General features: G+C 41.5%; 1 protein-coding gene across 1 annotated transcript in view; it reads left to right on the plus strand.

Annotated features, from left to right (window-relative positions):
• The first annotated feature begins 3253 nt into the window (after positions 1-3253).
• LOC106553070 (sodium- and chloride-dependent betaine transporter) overlaps positions 3254-15514 on the plus strand; it is a 99236-nt gene continuing 86975 nt past the window's right edge. Inside the window, exon 1 of the mRNA XM_087722939.1 lies at positions 3254-3378. Within this exon, the coding sequence (XP_087579065.1) occupies positions 3338-3378 (41 nt within the window). The 5' untranslated portion in view covers positions 3254-3337. The remainder of the gene's footprint in view (positions 3379-15514) is intronic.

The raw sequence follows: 15514 nt of genomic DNA on the forward strand, positions 1-15514 counted from the left end.
AGTTTTCAAGATCTTGCCCCCACACCCACAAATCCATCACATGGTCCAATCTTTCACTGCCATGCTGGCAGTTCCACCCATCCAATTCCGGTCAGGAGCAGAGGTGCAGAGACAAAGGATGACCTTGGTTTTCTAGAAAGAATGTTGTTATGACTACATAGTATGTGACTCCTTACAATCCCCCCCCCTCATTTCCCCACAATAGAAAATGCATAGCAGAATAATAGAAAGTATGGCAGGCCAAAGACCCAAAAGAAAAGAAGGCTGCAGCCCTGACACAATAATTGGATCTATTGCTACCAATTCAATTAACTCTCGAGTATAGAAGAACAACGATATATTTCTTTTTGCAGATCTGTTGCTCCCAATAGCCCCTGTATTTACTTATAATCAGAAAAACATTTTCGGAAGTTCTGAAAAGTGGGTGCTTCTTTGGTGCACCATTAAACTTCTCCATCCTGATGCTCAGGGGGTTATTTTTAATGTAACATTTGAAATAACTACCTTAATGAAGAAATGGTGTGGTTTATGGATCAATCTCTGGGAGAAAAAAAAGACTTTATATTTGCTGTGAATACTAAGTTCAGCTGAATAACCTGAGGCTATAGGAGAGGTATGGAAATGGCAGTTTTCCAAATGTTTGTGGCGCAGTGGTTAGAATGCGGTTCGATCCTCACTGGCTCAAGATTGACTCAACTTTCCATCCTTTCGAGGTTGGTAAAATGAGGACGCAGATTGTTGGGGGAAATATGCTGTGTAAATCACTTAGAGAGGGTCATAGACCCTATGAAGTGGTATATACCATATTTTTCGGACTATAAGATACACGTTTTTCCCTCAAAAAAGAGGGTAAAAATCTGGGTGCGTTTTATACACTGAATGCAGCATTTTTGGCTTCCTGAAACCCCACCCCCTTTGCAATAGCAATAGCAATAGCAATTAGACTTATATACCGCTTCATAGGGCTTTCAGCCCTCTCTAAGCAGTTTACAGAGTCAGCATATCGCCCCCACAGTCTGGCCTCATTTCACCCACCTCGGAAGGATGGAAGGCTGAGTCAACCTTGAGCCGGTGAGATTAGAACCGCTGAACTGCAGATAACAGTCAGCTGAAGTGGCCTGCAGTACTGCACCTTAGCCACTGCGCCACCTCGTCACCTCCTCGGCAAAAAGGACAATGGGCCATTTTTTGCTTGTTTTTGCCCCCCCCCCCGCAGCCCCCAGGAGCATTCTATATGCCTCCTAAAGGCTATGCATGCCCCCTTTTTTTGACAAAAGTGGGCCACTTTTGCTCGTTCCACCCCCCAACTACCAGGAGCACTCTACAAGTCTCCTAAAGGCTATGCATGCTCTCTCTCTCTCTCTTTTTTTGACAAAAAACAGGCTTGTTTTTGCAAAAAACAGGCCATATTTGGGAGGTCTGCAGAGTGCAAAAACTTTTTTAAAAAATTTGCCTCTTCAATATCTTGGTGCATCTTATACTCCAATGCATCTTATAGTCCCAAAAATATGGTAAGTATATGTGTTATTGCTATTGCTAAGCACTATTGCTATTGCAATAGGAGCGAATATCTGTAGCTCGGGGGTAGGATGAGGGTGAAGGTTTGTTCTCCAGGTTTTTGGGTTGGTTTCTCAACATTTCATTACCAGGCTAGGTAACATCTTCAGCACAGTTTAGGGAACTTTATCCCTTAAACTCAGGGGTGGGATTCAGCCGGTTCGGACCGGTTTACACGAACCAGTAGTTCTGGCGATCGGTTGGCCCCACCCACCCATCCCTGCACTAGTCTGTCCTATATTTCCTTTGTCTGAAGCCCAGCTGATAGGTGTAGCAGAGTGGATTGCCATGTTTACAGCTGTTTTACTCACTGGGGCTGCAGTAGAAGGTAAGTTTTAGAGCCGTTTTGAAATGAACTACATGCGGGCTCAGCGAACCAGTTGTTACACTGGTTGAATCCCACCACTGCCAAAACTCCACTGAAGATGTTAGCTAACCTGGTAACGAATCATTCAGAAACTAACCCATAGGCTCAGAGAGCGAACCTTCACCCTCACTATTGCTATTGCTAGCACTATTTCCTAATGCATAATGGCTAGAATAGATTGAGGTTGGCATCCAAGCAATGCCTGTTGTCATGCCTGCAAGCCATTTTTTCTTTTGGACTTCAGGCCTGCCACACTCTCTACTGTCTACTTTCTATTGTGGGAAAATGGGAGAGGGGATTATAAGGAGTTGGGTGATATGTAGCCATAATAACATTCTTCTTAGAAACTCAAGGTCATCTTTGTCTCTGCACCTGGACGGAATTGGATGGGAGGAATCTGCCTTCATGGCAGTGGAAGATTAGACCATATGATGAACTTGTGGGTGTTGGGGTAGGATCTTGAACTTTCAACTGGGTGGGGAAAACCTGCAAGCTTTCAGATTTGGGTTTTCCCAGGTGTGCCAACATGGCTCTTTTAATAAATTGGAACTTCGAGGAATCCTTTGCCTTGGACTCTGATTTAATTTTGGATGCTATTTGGAACCCTGACACCTGTCCTACCCTTAGACACAGTGAGGCAGCTGCTCAACAGCAGGTGCTAAAAGGCAACACCAGTATTGTTCTGGCTGTTCCTACTGAACTCTTCCTTTGACCGACAGAACTGAATGTCCTGATGACTTGCTTTTTCCTTCAAACTGATGTGCTGTCCACACCTCTAGTAGAGAGTGCCATCCTCCAAGAGTCAATCAGCAGTTGGGTCTTGTCTATATCTGGAATGGAAATAGGGGATTTAATTTGTACTTTCCCTCGGGGACTGTAACATCCTGTTCTCCCCTGAATCTTGAAGAGGCAGAGGTGATGCAGCCTTACTCTATTGCCACCAGTGATCATTAGAGAAGAACTGACAGCTTAAATTTATATTGGCAGAGGTATTTCTTTGGGGGCTCTGATTTCCAAGAAAGCTGGCTTAGTGGCAGGATGAACTTATGAAATCCTGTGTATTTTTGATACACGCAGAAACATATATAGAGAGGTTACATTAGGTGACTGGTACATTTAAAAGATCAGGATCTAAATCTAAAGCAGATCTCATATGTCGTGGATTGCTTACTCTATCCCAAAGGGCACAAAAATTTCCAGAGGCAACGTTGCATTGTTCGATTGCCAAAATGCAACCTCACCCCTGTGTCCCCTCGATAGGGAGAACGTCATGTGGTTTTACTAGAGTTCAAATGCAGAAATTAACCACGGGAGCTGGGCTTTGCAAACCTGGATTATAGCATTAGGGGCCGTCAGGAGAAAACCGAGCCAAAGGCACCCCGAAATCTCATCGTTTCTGAATAGACCATAAATATGCTGTGTTTGCAAAGCTTCAAAGAAGGATTGGTGGATTGGTGAGATACCTTATTATATCAAATGCTAGATGGGTACAGGAGGAAGAGATGCATTATTTATAGGTGATCTTTATCACAGGTCAGAGAAAGGTGGAGTCACATTCTCAGGTATCATTGAAGTGTAAATACTTGGTATTCTTACTCTGCAGCCAGTAATTTTGCTGCTGGGATCCATTCTTCAACCTCTGAAAGGACACACAGGGTTTTATTGGCCTTTTTTTAATGACAGCTAATGAAATTCTGAATTTGTGCATTGGGTAAAGAGGAACCTGACTGTGTCTGGGAACAATAGAAAAAATCTCTAGTTGACTGCTGGAAATCTTGTTTTTTTTAAAAACTAGAATAGTAGGATGATTTCAAATTCAAACAGGATTTGGTGCAGGTTATAGCCCTTGGGATCCCTTTGTTATTCAGATAATGGTATGCAAAATGCCCATTGTAGCCAGTCTCTTGTAAATGAAGGATGTAAAAATCACATTTGTAATGGTCTAGAGCTGCAAAACACTTGTCTCAGTGGGCCACTTAAATCTTTGTTGAGGTTTATACATTGCCGCCTTCTTCAACAAGGTGCACCCTATATGTTTCAGCCATAATCCTTCAATCGGTACTGCTTTTATCCTTTTAAATAGATTTTTTCCCCCATCATTTAGATGGCATGAACTCTCACCTCTCTTACAAGCTGCCTCTCAATTAAATTTTAATCAATATATACCTTACTGATACCAAGTAAATTTAATGTGCTATATGTAGCTTTTGTTGTATATACAAGTTAGCTATGTTTGATATTTATGTTCTGTGTAAATGGCCATACATATATTTTGCCTTACAAGATTTTGGAATTTGAAGTAGTTTGTGAAGCAGTTCTCTATGTCCAGTTTATGAAGCATGGGAAACTATAAAAAAAACCATTCTTTTACGATATCAGTGGTGCAGTGGTTAGAGTGCAGTATTGCAGGCTACTTCTGTTGCCTGTTGGCTGCCTGCAATTTGGTAGTTCAAATCTCACCAGGCTCAAAGTTGACTCAGCCTTCCATCCTATCGAGGTGGGTAAAATGAGGACCCAGATTGTTGGGGGCAATAGGCTGACTCTGTAAACCACTTAGAGAGGCCTGTAAAGAACTGTGAAAAAAATAGTTATTGTATTTTTCAGAGTATAAGATGCACTTTTCCTCCCCTAAAAGAGGGTAAACATTTGGATGCATCTTATACACCAAATGTAGTCCCACCCACTTGTCGGGCCCCACCCTTTGGCCTCTGCCTCCCAGTAATTTGTCTCCTTGCAGCAAACAGCCTGTTTCAGTTTCAGCACAGCTTGATTAACACAAGCAGCTGATTGTCGGTTGGATTGGCCTCTCGACCATCAGCTATTTCAGGCTGCTTTCAGCCTTCGTGCCCATTTTTCAGCCTCCATTTTCTTCCCATTCTGATCCCCGCTGCCTGGAATGGGCAGAAAATGGGGTACTCAGAGGCTGAAAATGGGGTGTGCAGAGGCTGTAAAGAACTGTTCAGGGCTGCAGGGAGGCAGCAATAAGGTATGGAAATCCCTGCAGCCTGAAATAGCTGATCATCGGGAGACTGATCCAACCAACAATCAGCTGCTTGTGCTAATCAGGCTGTGCTGAAATTGAAACTGAAACACCCTGTTTGCTGCAAGGAGGCAAATTTCTGGGAGGCAGAGGCAGATTTTTTTTCTTGTGCTAATCAGGCGAAACTGAAACAGGCTGTTTGCTGTTTGCTGCAAGGAGGCAAATTGCTGGGAGGCAGATTTTTTTTCTTGTGCTAATTAGGCTAAACTGAAACTGAAAGAGGCTGTTTTCTGTTTGCTGCAAGGAAGCAAATTGCTGGGAGGCAGAGGTAGATTTTTCTCTTATTTTCCTCCCCAAAAGCTAGATGCATCTTATACTTCAGAGCGTCTTATACTCTGAAAAATATGATATATTCTTCCTGTCCAGAAATGAATAAGTTGATTGCATATTTTTATGCCCTTCTGCAATATTTTCCCAACATCTAAAATCCCTTAGTTATTTTCCCACATCTCTTTTTCACATCCTTTTTAAAATTCTTGCCCAGGATCCTTGGTATGGTATTTGTACAGTTCTGGCTCTTCCTGCCTTGTTTGGATGGGGATTCATATTCCCCAAAATCTTGCCTTACTCCATGTAAATAGTTTTTGTATTTTCTATCCCAGTTTTTTACAGGTGGAAGTTGTTCCTTGTTTTGCTATGCTGGTTAGGCAATGCTCGGAGTTCAAATCCACATATAGCTGCCAATTTGAATAACGCTACATCAGAGCAATGGCTACCATACAAACCTACAGATAACCATTAGAGGGCAACAAAGACTTACTGTTTTCTATGTCTCCTTGATGCCATCTACTGGTTGTCCAGAGCTTTTCAACACCAATATATTAGTCCTAATCAAGATTATAGGCTGATACTTGTCAAAATCGCTGCCTATGATGTTAGTTCCTTTGTTTCTAGATCTGTGCCTGAACTTTTACGTTCCATAACTAGACTTTCAAGTTCTGTAATTAGGAAGCGTGACCCGTCAAAACCGCGGTCCACAAAAGCGCACTCGACGAAAGCGCGTACATGACGTCATCACAGCGCGCCGAAAAAAATTAAAAATTGAAATAAAAATAAAATTAAAGCAAGCCAATTCACATAAAGGTAAGGGTTAGGTTTAGGGTTAGGGTTAGGGTTAGGTTAAGGGTTAGGGTTAGGGTTAGGTTTAGAGCGTTAGGGTTACGTTTAGCATTAGGTTAAGGGTTAGCGTTAGGTTTAGCGTTAGGTTAAGGGTTAGGTTTAGGGTTAGGTTTGGGGTTAGGTTAAGGGTTAGGTTTAGGTTTAGAGTTAGGGTTAGGTTTGGGGGGGTTAGGGTAAGGTTTTCGCTTTAATTTTACATTTATCGATCACAGCGCGATGCTTTTGTCGCGCTGTGATGACGTCACATACGCGCTTTCGTCAAGCGCGCTTTTGTCTACCGCGGTTTTGTGGTGGAACCATTAGGAAGAGTTCAATCTTAAACCGAATATGCATAAATCTATTTGAATTATTTGATTGGGAAGAAGTTTCCACTTAGGATCGGTGGGTTTCTTTGTAACTTGGTTTGCGCATGGCATGTTTTCGTCATGGTTGTATGGATGAAGTATTACCATTTTGCTCAAATGTGAATCCTAAAGTTGGCATTCTTTCAATGTTTTAGAATTCCATTTCCATCAGCCTTAGATAGTATGGCAATTAACGATGGGAACTGCATTTCAAAATACCTGAAGATTCTAAATTGCCTTCTCTTCACCTACTGTAAATATTGATTGGCAAACCAGGATAGCTGAGAGTAAGGTATATCCTTAGTTGCTGTGGTATGTAAGTCAAGATATATGGTGAAGATATTTAGTGATCTGATGCCTTCAGAATACAACTCCCACAATCCTTTACCATTTTCCCTACAATCTGGGGGACATCAAAGTATAAACTGATCATCATCTTCACATTTCTATCCATAAAACAAAAATGCACATGGTATAACAACATACGCCTTGCTCTTTGCAATAAATTCCATTTTCTCCACTTTGATCTTTTTAAGACCAGTACAGTAAAACCTTGGTACTCAAGAGCCTTGGAATTCATTGAAATTGGTACTTAACAGCATTTTGATATGAACATTTTGTCCCAGTACTCATTGTTTGTTTAGTATTCAACACACAAGCTAGAACTTGTCAGTATTGGCTGCCTTATAGCTCACTACATTATTCCTTTTGGGAAAAATTGTTTGGTACTCATTGTTTTTGGTAGTCATTGTGCCTGTTGGAACCAAGTAACAATGAGTATTGAAGTATATGTTTGTGTTTGCTGTTATTAGTTCTCTGACCTAATGACCAGCTAGGTAGGCGGGGCTCGGTGGTCATGTGAACATGGCCAACTCAACGTCACTCAGGTCGAAGGGCGCTTCGCCTTAGCTGTTACAATGTAATAAGGGTTAACGAGAGAGGCAGTTTCTATAAGCAGGGCAATAAGAATTAGGCTAGAAACAACATCAGAATGTTTCCTTCCTGCCTTCCTTACAGAATTAGCCCTGTAAAGTGGGAAAAAAAAATGAGATTTCTTCCAACAACCGGTTCTCCAAACTGATTAGAAAGTTAACAACCAGTTCTCCCGAATAGGTGCAAACTGGCTGAATCCCACCACTGGGTCCTCAGTTCCCAAAGGAACTTCTGCAGCTTGGTCATTGCTGGAACATGCATGAACTTCCTTGATGCTATTATTTGGTAACTTTTTTTAAAAAAAATCTGCACATGCAATATTAAGGATAGAAACAGAAATTATATAATGTCGACTGGATGAGAAACTGTAGCTAATTTTTTTTATTTTCTCATGAACAGCTTTCCTTAGAATATCACCAACACAATCAATTTGCATTTGTATTTCACATTAGAGCATTTTCTGATGAATATGCTGTGTTTATTTTTCATACCGCTGACCTAACATTTTTATTGTAAAAGGATATACTTTGAAGATTGCATTAGAATTTGTCAGAGTGTGCAGCAGCAATCATGTACAGAAAGCACACACAGGTAACTGATTCGGCAGGATTAATTAACTTTTAATAAAACATAATGCATATATACAATACCAAAAGCAGGTTTTTTAACGGGGTAGTAAATATAAGCAAACACAGGGAGAAGAGAGAACAGTTTCAGTTTCAGTTCAGAGCAGCAGACTAGTTTTTAGTTCAGCACTGACTCAGAGCTACAGAGCTAAGCCACGCCCAGGCTCCTTGCTGTCTCCTTGTTGCTCAGACAGCAAATACTGTTCATTGGCTGACCCAATTGTCATGTCAATTCATTGGCTGACCTTGTTACCATGTCTCTGCCAAGTCAGGAACTCTCATAAACACTGACAGAATTTCTCTGCAGTAATATCACAACTTTACAATGTAGTAAAGGCAGAACGAGGCTGGCACTGTTATGGCCCCTTTTCAATAGAGGGGCCCTGGCAAGGGGCCCAGTGTCATCACACTTTCTCATGATGATGTAATTTTAATCATTTGGGTAATGATGTCATGGCAGAGCCTAACTCACAATACCTGGTAACAGATACTTTGTGGAGGACATAGCCAAAATAGAAAATATATGAATTTTAGGTGTTTAGATGAGCCCGAAATGTTTAGAATGATTGAAAAAGCATCAAATCCTTTCTCAGGAAAATTCTCAAGAAAAAAAAATAATGTTTCACATCTAGACCTTGTTATTAACTGTCAGTCATACGCTTTTGAATCAGCAGAAGATCATCAAAACTTCAATGTAGCTAGGGCAGCAAAGAGTGGCAAATCCACAGATGGGTATAACCGGATTAGATTTGTCTACTTTGTGTGGTTAATAGTGATAGTCAAACCTCATTCAAACTGGGCTGCTGGTGGAGATAGAGAAGGGGAACTGCAGCTTGTATGAACTACAGCAACAAGACTGCCTGGTGCTACCATAGTCAGGATTAAGCAGGGACCAAAGCCATATTTCTGTTCTGAGGCTATGGTCCAGTGGTGGGTTTCAAAAATTGTTTGAATCTACTCTGTGGGTGTGGCCTCCTTTGTGGGAGTGGCTTGCCACCCATGTGACCAGATGGGAGTGGCTTGCCGCTCATGTGACCGGATATGAAGATGCTGATGACACTTGTCAGAACCACCTTAAATTACCTCACACACAGCACTGGAATGCATAAGAATATGATGTAAACTTGTTTTTGAAAAGGCATCTTTGGTTTGCGTTAAAACAACTTCAACACACGCAATGTTCTGATTGCACCACAAACGCAGTAGTCATCCTTACCTTTCACAGAGGCACTGAGTTTTATAAATATGAGCATGATAGTGTAGAATAATCATATCCAAGGACCAGTGGTGGGTTTCAAAAAAATTTGGAACCTCTTCTGTAGGTGTGGCCTGCTTTCCGGGTCCACTGGTGGAACCTCTTCTAACCGGTTTGGTAGATTTGACGAACCGGTTCTACCGAATAGGTGCGAACTGGTAGGAACCCACCTCTGCTATGGTCCCTCTAAGAGATGCATGCACACAGCTCATGAACCCCCCCCACACACACACCAACAGCAGCACCCCAGTTGAGGAGTTCCTACTCAGTTTGTACTGCCAAGCGACCCTCACTGCTATAGTTAAATTGAGGCAGCAAATTGTGAGCCTAAAGTTTGTTGCTGATTGGTGATTAAGTTTATTGTTATTACGATTTAAACTCAATTTTGTGACTGCCCAACTGCATGCGTGGGTTTCATGAGTCCAGAGGAGAAATATGACATTAGAAGCATCTTCGTTATCTCTCTGAATTTGCTTCCTTCTAAAACCAGAAAGTTTCTTCCAGATATGGTGAAATTTGCTAGAAATCATGCAAGTAAGAAGCTGCGCATTACCTTGCTTATGAGCCCCCTCCCCAACATGGCTCCAAATTGGAGTGTGATTTACATCAATCATGTAATTCATGTGTATTTACCCAGGTGAGCAATTTCAACAGAAGAGAATTTTTCAACAAAAAATAAGTGGGCAGGAGAGAGAAAGAGAGCAGCTAATGCTTCTGCAGGTCTCTGAAATATTCAGTGGGATTGCCTATTATTATCTGATATCATCATTATCACCATCTTCTTTTAATGACCCCCTAATCCCTTGCAGGATGGAGTCCGGGCAATTGAAAGGAGCTGAATGTTTACTGGCCGGATGCCCTTCCTGTTGCCAATGCAGAGTTATATTCAGCAGATATATTCTCATTGTGCCCAGAGAGAGAAATATCTGCCTCTACCTAGGATTGAACTTATAGCCTCCTGATTGTGAGGCAAGAGCTCCTCCACTAGGCCACTGTACCACTCATATTATTAGCTGGGCAGAAATGGTGTATTTTGTTTAAAAGAGGACCTATGTCTTAAACCTGCTAGGTTTTGGCAAGGCAAGAACATTCCTGAAGATGGGGATATCTTTCAGAGCTCTGAAATTCTATTTTGCCACACTGTCCGTCTGTTTTATTAGCTATAATAGAGCAATTATTACTGGACTAAAGTTATATAACTTAAGGATTAGTGATAGTTGGAAGACACAGAAGAACAATTAAAAGAAAATCAAATTATCGGCCAGACCATTAATTCATTATGGAGAGTTATCCCCTCTCCACTTAAGGACTGATGAGATGCCATACATGTCAATCTGTTCAGATAAGATATTTAGATAGGACTCAGGAATTCATCTCCTGTGCTTTATAGTAGGCTTACTGGAGGGAGTAAATAAAGTTTTGGATCTTCATGATAAATAAAATGTCTGTTTGGATTCCAGACTGCCTACCGACTCGGGGCATGAGTTAAAAAGATCCAGAAACATTTGCAGGAAACCTTCGTATAGCGGGTTAAGAGGACTTCCTGAAATGGATATCTAACTTTCCATGCAACAGTCAGCTTTGTCCTCATTATATTTTCATTAGGGTTTGATTTTGAAGGACCAATTTGCGGTGACGAACCGGAAAAAAAGAGCAGGAAGTCAGATCATGGCTACCTTGCATTGCTATCTACAAATTACATAGCACATCACTTTTTGTTCACATGGCTGGTATCACGTGCTTCTTCAAAGCTGATTAAGCAAAAAAAAAAAAAACCAATTTAAAAAGCGGATAACCTTTCTAGTTAGCAATTTGCGCGATAGTATTGACACACAGGGCTTCAAAATGCTCCAATAAAAGTTTAATATTTAAAAACAGGATGGGAATATATATATCTGAGGAAAGGACCATAGTTCATTGGTTCAATCACTGATGCCTTTTGGTTGTTGGTACATTTTATTATGCCCTTGTATAATATACAGTCACAAAATGTATCTATATATAAATATATAAATCATAAAGTGCATTCGGTGAGAGGCTATTCCCCTACTTCTCTCTACCTTCTACGACAGGGGTGTCAAACTTGATTTCATTGAGGGCCACATCAGGATTGTGTTTGACCATGAGGGGGGAATGGCCAGGGTGGGTGTGGCCAGCTTGATGTCACTTGTGTTGGGGGCGTCTCTGGGGGCCCGAGTGCTCTGCCAATGAAATTTTTTAAGTACGAGGAGGCGCTGAGGTAAATAACTGAACTCTTTATTAACAATAGTAACATTAACAGCAGGTTCAGAACACGCGCGCTGGACAGCGCCGCCTGACAGCTATTTATACGAATAGCTGTCAGGCGGCCGGCCAATAGGAAGACCGCAATTTTCCCGCCAGCCAGCAGCCGTGCCAGGACCAATCAGCTTCCTGCAAGGTGTGGCTTGGCTGCCGGCTGCGTCAAGAGGACGCAACACAAATGGGCTCCCAAGCTCTGTTTTCGGCTGCGCTGGCCTCCTGCAACCCTCAGCCCTCCTGAGACTGTTTTTGCTGGCAGAGGCACTGCAGGGCAGTCCTTTGCTGTTTTCAGGGCGGCCCTGCAAGTCAGATCTAAGCACCTGTGGGCTGGATCCAGCCCCCGGGCCTTGAGTTTGACAATACGCCTGATATTGCATGCCATTCGACCCTATCATTATGGGGAGAGAGCAGTAGGACACATTTCTAAGGAAAGCACTGGGTTACATCTATTTACCAATGTTGTTTTCTTAGAAGGTCTGTGTAGCAATAGCACTTAGATTTATAGACCGCTTCATAGTGCTTTTTCAGCCCCCACTAAGAGGTTTACAGAGTCAGCGTACTGCCCCCAACAATATGGGTCCTCGTTTTACCCACCTCGGAAGGATGGAAGGCTGAGTCAACCTTGAGCCGGTGAGATTTGAACTGGCGAACTGCAGCTAGCAGTCAGCTGAATTAGCCTTCAGTATTGCACTCTAACCACTGTGCCACCTCGGCTCTTAGCCCTACATGCCAAGGTGGCGCAGTGGTTAAATGCAGCACTGCAGGCTACTGCTAGATCAGCAGTTCAGCGGTTCAAATCTCACCGGCTCAGGGTTGACTCAGCCTTCCATCCTTCCGAGGTGGGTAAAATGAGGACCCAGATTGTTGGGGGCAATATGCTGACTCTCTGTAAACCGCTTAGAGAGGGCTGAAAGCCCTATGAAGCGGTATATAAGTCTACTGCTATTGCTATTGCTACATTGGACCAAGAGACATTATTATAAAACCACAGAGTGCTAGAGATTGGTGCTTTGCTTTGGGGCAGGCTTGCTTCCCGTTTAACTTTAAAAAAAAAACATTCAAATGTTTATTTTTAATTAGAGTCAGAGCGGATACAAAACTGACAGATCCCAATGGAGCTGCCCTCCAGGATCTTATGAACCTCAAAGTGCTTCCCCAACTTGAACTGCAGATTTCAATGCGGTTTCTTGCATAATATAATAGAGACTGTTCTAGGAATTTCTCTAAGCACAGAAAACATGTTAGGTGTCATTTCTGGTCTTAGCCAATGGAAATGAAAATGGTGGCATTCATAATACAGCAGCTGTTTTCGTTACTCTATTTATGTGTTTCTGATCACCTGGATTATTTCTAATCTCATTCACCCTTGTTTTTATTTTATTTTTTTAAAAAACTTTATCTTTCTAGTGACATTGCAAAGGTTTCCCAACACTGGAAGCTAAGACACTGCTAAGAAATTGCTTGGCAAACCATATGGGTGGGGTGTAAAATGAACACAATAAATAATAGGATTATTGTGCATGTTGATTGGATGAGAAAGGTATGAGAGCACTTTTAGATTGCCAGATGTTTTTAGAATTTTAGATTTATTTTTTTTAGAAAATCTGTTGGCCAACCTTAAACAACTTTGGATCGTTGCCTATAAGTGATGGGCTGGAACATTTAAATTATCACCCACTGGCATGGTGGCTAGGCTGTTGTCTTTGGGGCATTGAGACAATTTCAAATATATGTGTTGCAAATATATGTATAGTGTCCTGATTTCCTTGAAGAAACCTTACAATGTATATATAGAGGTCCATTTTTAACGTATTTATGACACTCTATTTTAATAGGCTGGTAACTTATAAGAGCAAAAGTGAGATTTTAAATGAAGTTTAATGAAATAAATAAAGGGTCATAATTTATTTTTCCAGTGAGATTAATGGGATTTAGAAGGTTTGGTTGAGTATGTGTTTTGTTTTCATTATAACCAGAATACTTGTCCATTTTCTATGGTATATTATTAAAACCAGTTTTGGCCAGCAAATTAATTAGATTTGTTCCCTTCTAAAGTCTGTTTTTTAATTAAGAATATTTGTCCAATAATCTGTTAACATATTGATTAAACACATGTTAAATTTGTGCAATTTGGAATAAAAATTATCTAAGATGTGCTCATAATTTGATATAATTCATATGTTTGTACTGTCCCAGAAATCATTTAAATAAACTGTCTGAATTAGTCAATACATTTTGAAGGTTTTCCCCAATGCCAGATTCATTTAAAGGTTTTCTTCTTATAGATTATCACTCTAGTTATAATCTAACTATAAATGCATGAAAATAATGCATTGATTGATTAAACCTCAGGCCATAGATAGATACTAAACAACAATGGATACTGTAGAATGATGTTTCATAAATATGCAACCACATAACAACTTCATCATAAATTGATAAATTGAAATGGTTGAGAAGGTGCGACAAATTAATATGAACTGATGCTTAACTGCCCTAATATTGAGTTGAGTTGATACATTTTTCTTCTTAGGAAAATGCTATAATAACAGGTTTAGCAATTGCATTCTTGTATTTTAAAAGATTTTAAAACAGCTTTCTCCCACTGAGCACCATGCAGAGATATAAAATGGCAATTCTAAGAAGTCCCAGCTCCAAATGCTCAGAGTTATAAAATGCCAACCAAATGGGAAAGCATTGGATTAACAAGATTACCTTGACTGATTGATTAACTGTAAGCCCTCAAGTCATTGTTGATTCTTGATTTCATTGAGGACTGCATCAGGGTTGTGTTTGACCTTGGGGGCTGAGTGGGTGTGGCCCGGTTGGGCGGGGCCAGTTCAACATCATTTGTATCAGGGGCACCCCTCCCAGGCTCTGTTTTCGGTTGTGATGGCCCCCTGCAGCACTCTGCCAATGAAAATGGAGCTTGGAGTCCTGCAGGAGACTGTTACAGCCAAAAACGGAACCTGGGAGGGGTGCCCCCAACATGAGTGATGTCAAGCTGGCAGAGACACTGTGGGCTGTTTCCAGGGCAGGCCCACAGCCCAGATCTAAGCACCCTATGGGCTAGATCTGCCCCATGGGCCTTTAGTTTTGCACCCCTGACATAGGTAGATTATCTCTGTAGATTATGGTCTGTAGATTATGTCTGTAGATTAATCATAGGTAGATTATGATCTGGTTCTAACCTGGTTCTTCAGAAATCCCAAAAAACGCGCCCCCCAACCCCATCACCACTGTAATTGTAACCACTATACCTTTCCTGCTGGTTGTTCTCTTCTTGTCTTTCGTTCCAACATTCCCAACATTACAGCCTTCTCCAGAAAGCTCGGTCTTTGCATAATTGTAGGATAATTTAAGCATGGTCATTTGTGCATCAAGTGAGAAAGCATTTGTTCATTTTCTTTGTTATCCATGGCACTCTCAGTCAATAGTCTTCCTATCTTGCTCCTTCAACTTAGGCTTCAATAGGGAATACCATGGCTTGCACCATAATGCTAGTCAATATCTAGCTTTATATAGCATTTGTTGTATAGATAGAAGAGAAGCCGTTAGTATATAAAATGAGACTCACTCCATTCCCTACTAGCACTGACGATGTTACATAGTTTGGTAAGGAAACAACTGCAAGCAAACAAGCAAACTCAGAGTGCGCCGAGGTCCCCACATTTGTGGTGTAGTCGCATATATGCTTACTTGGAAATTCAAGTATAGTCGAACCTACTGGAAAGTGTGTTTGGGGTGTATATCTTGGGTGATGTGTATCTATCACTAGGGTAAAAACTGATTCAGGTGTATCTATAGTAAGGGTGTCAAAGCTGATTTCATTGATGGCTGCATCAGAGTTGTGTCTGACCTCAGGGGTGGGAGGGTGGGGGAGTGGCCAGGGTGGGCGTGGCCAGCTCAACATCACTCGTGTCAGGGGCACCTGTGGTGGCCCGAGTGTTCTGCTAGTGAAAACGGGCTTCCAACCTCCGATTTTGGCTGCGA

This window comes from Thamnophis sirtalis, unplaced genomic scaffold (assembly GCF_051295495.1).
Source record: "Thamnophis sirtalis isolate CommonGarterSnake01/CBP01778 unplaced genomic scaffold, rThaSir2_p1.2 scaffold_9, whole genome shotgun sequence".
Classification (NCBI taxonomy): domain Eukaryota; kingdom Metazoa; phylum Chordata; class Lepidosauria; order Squamata; family Natricidae; genus Thamnophis; species Thamnophis sirtalis.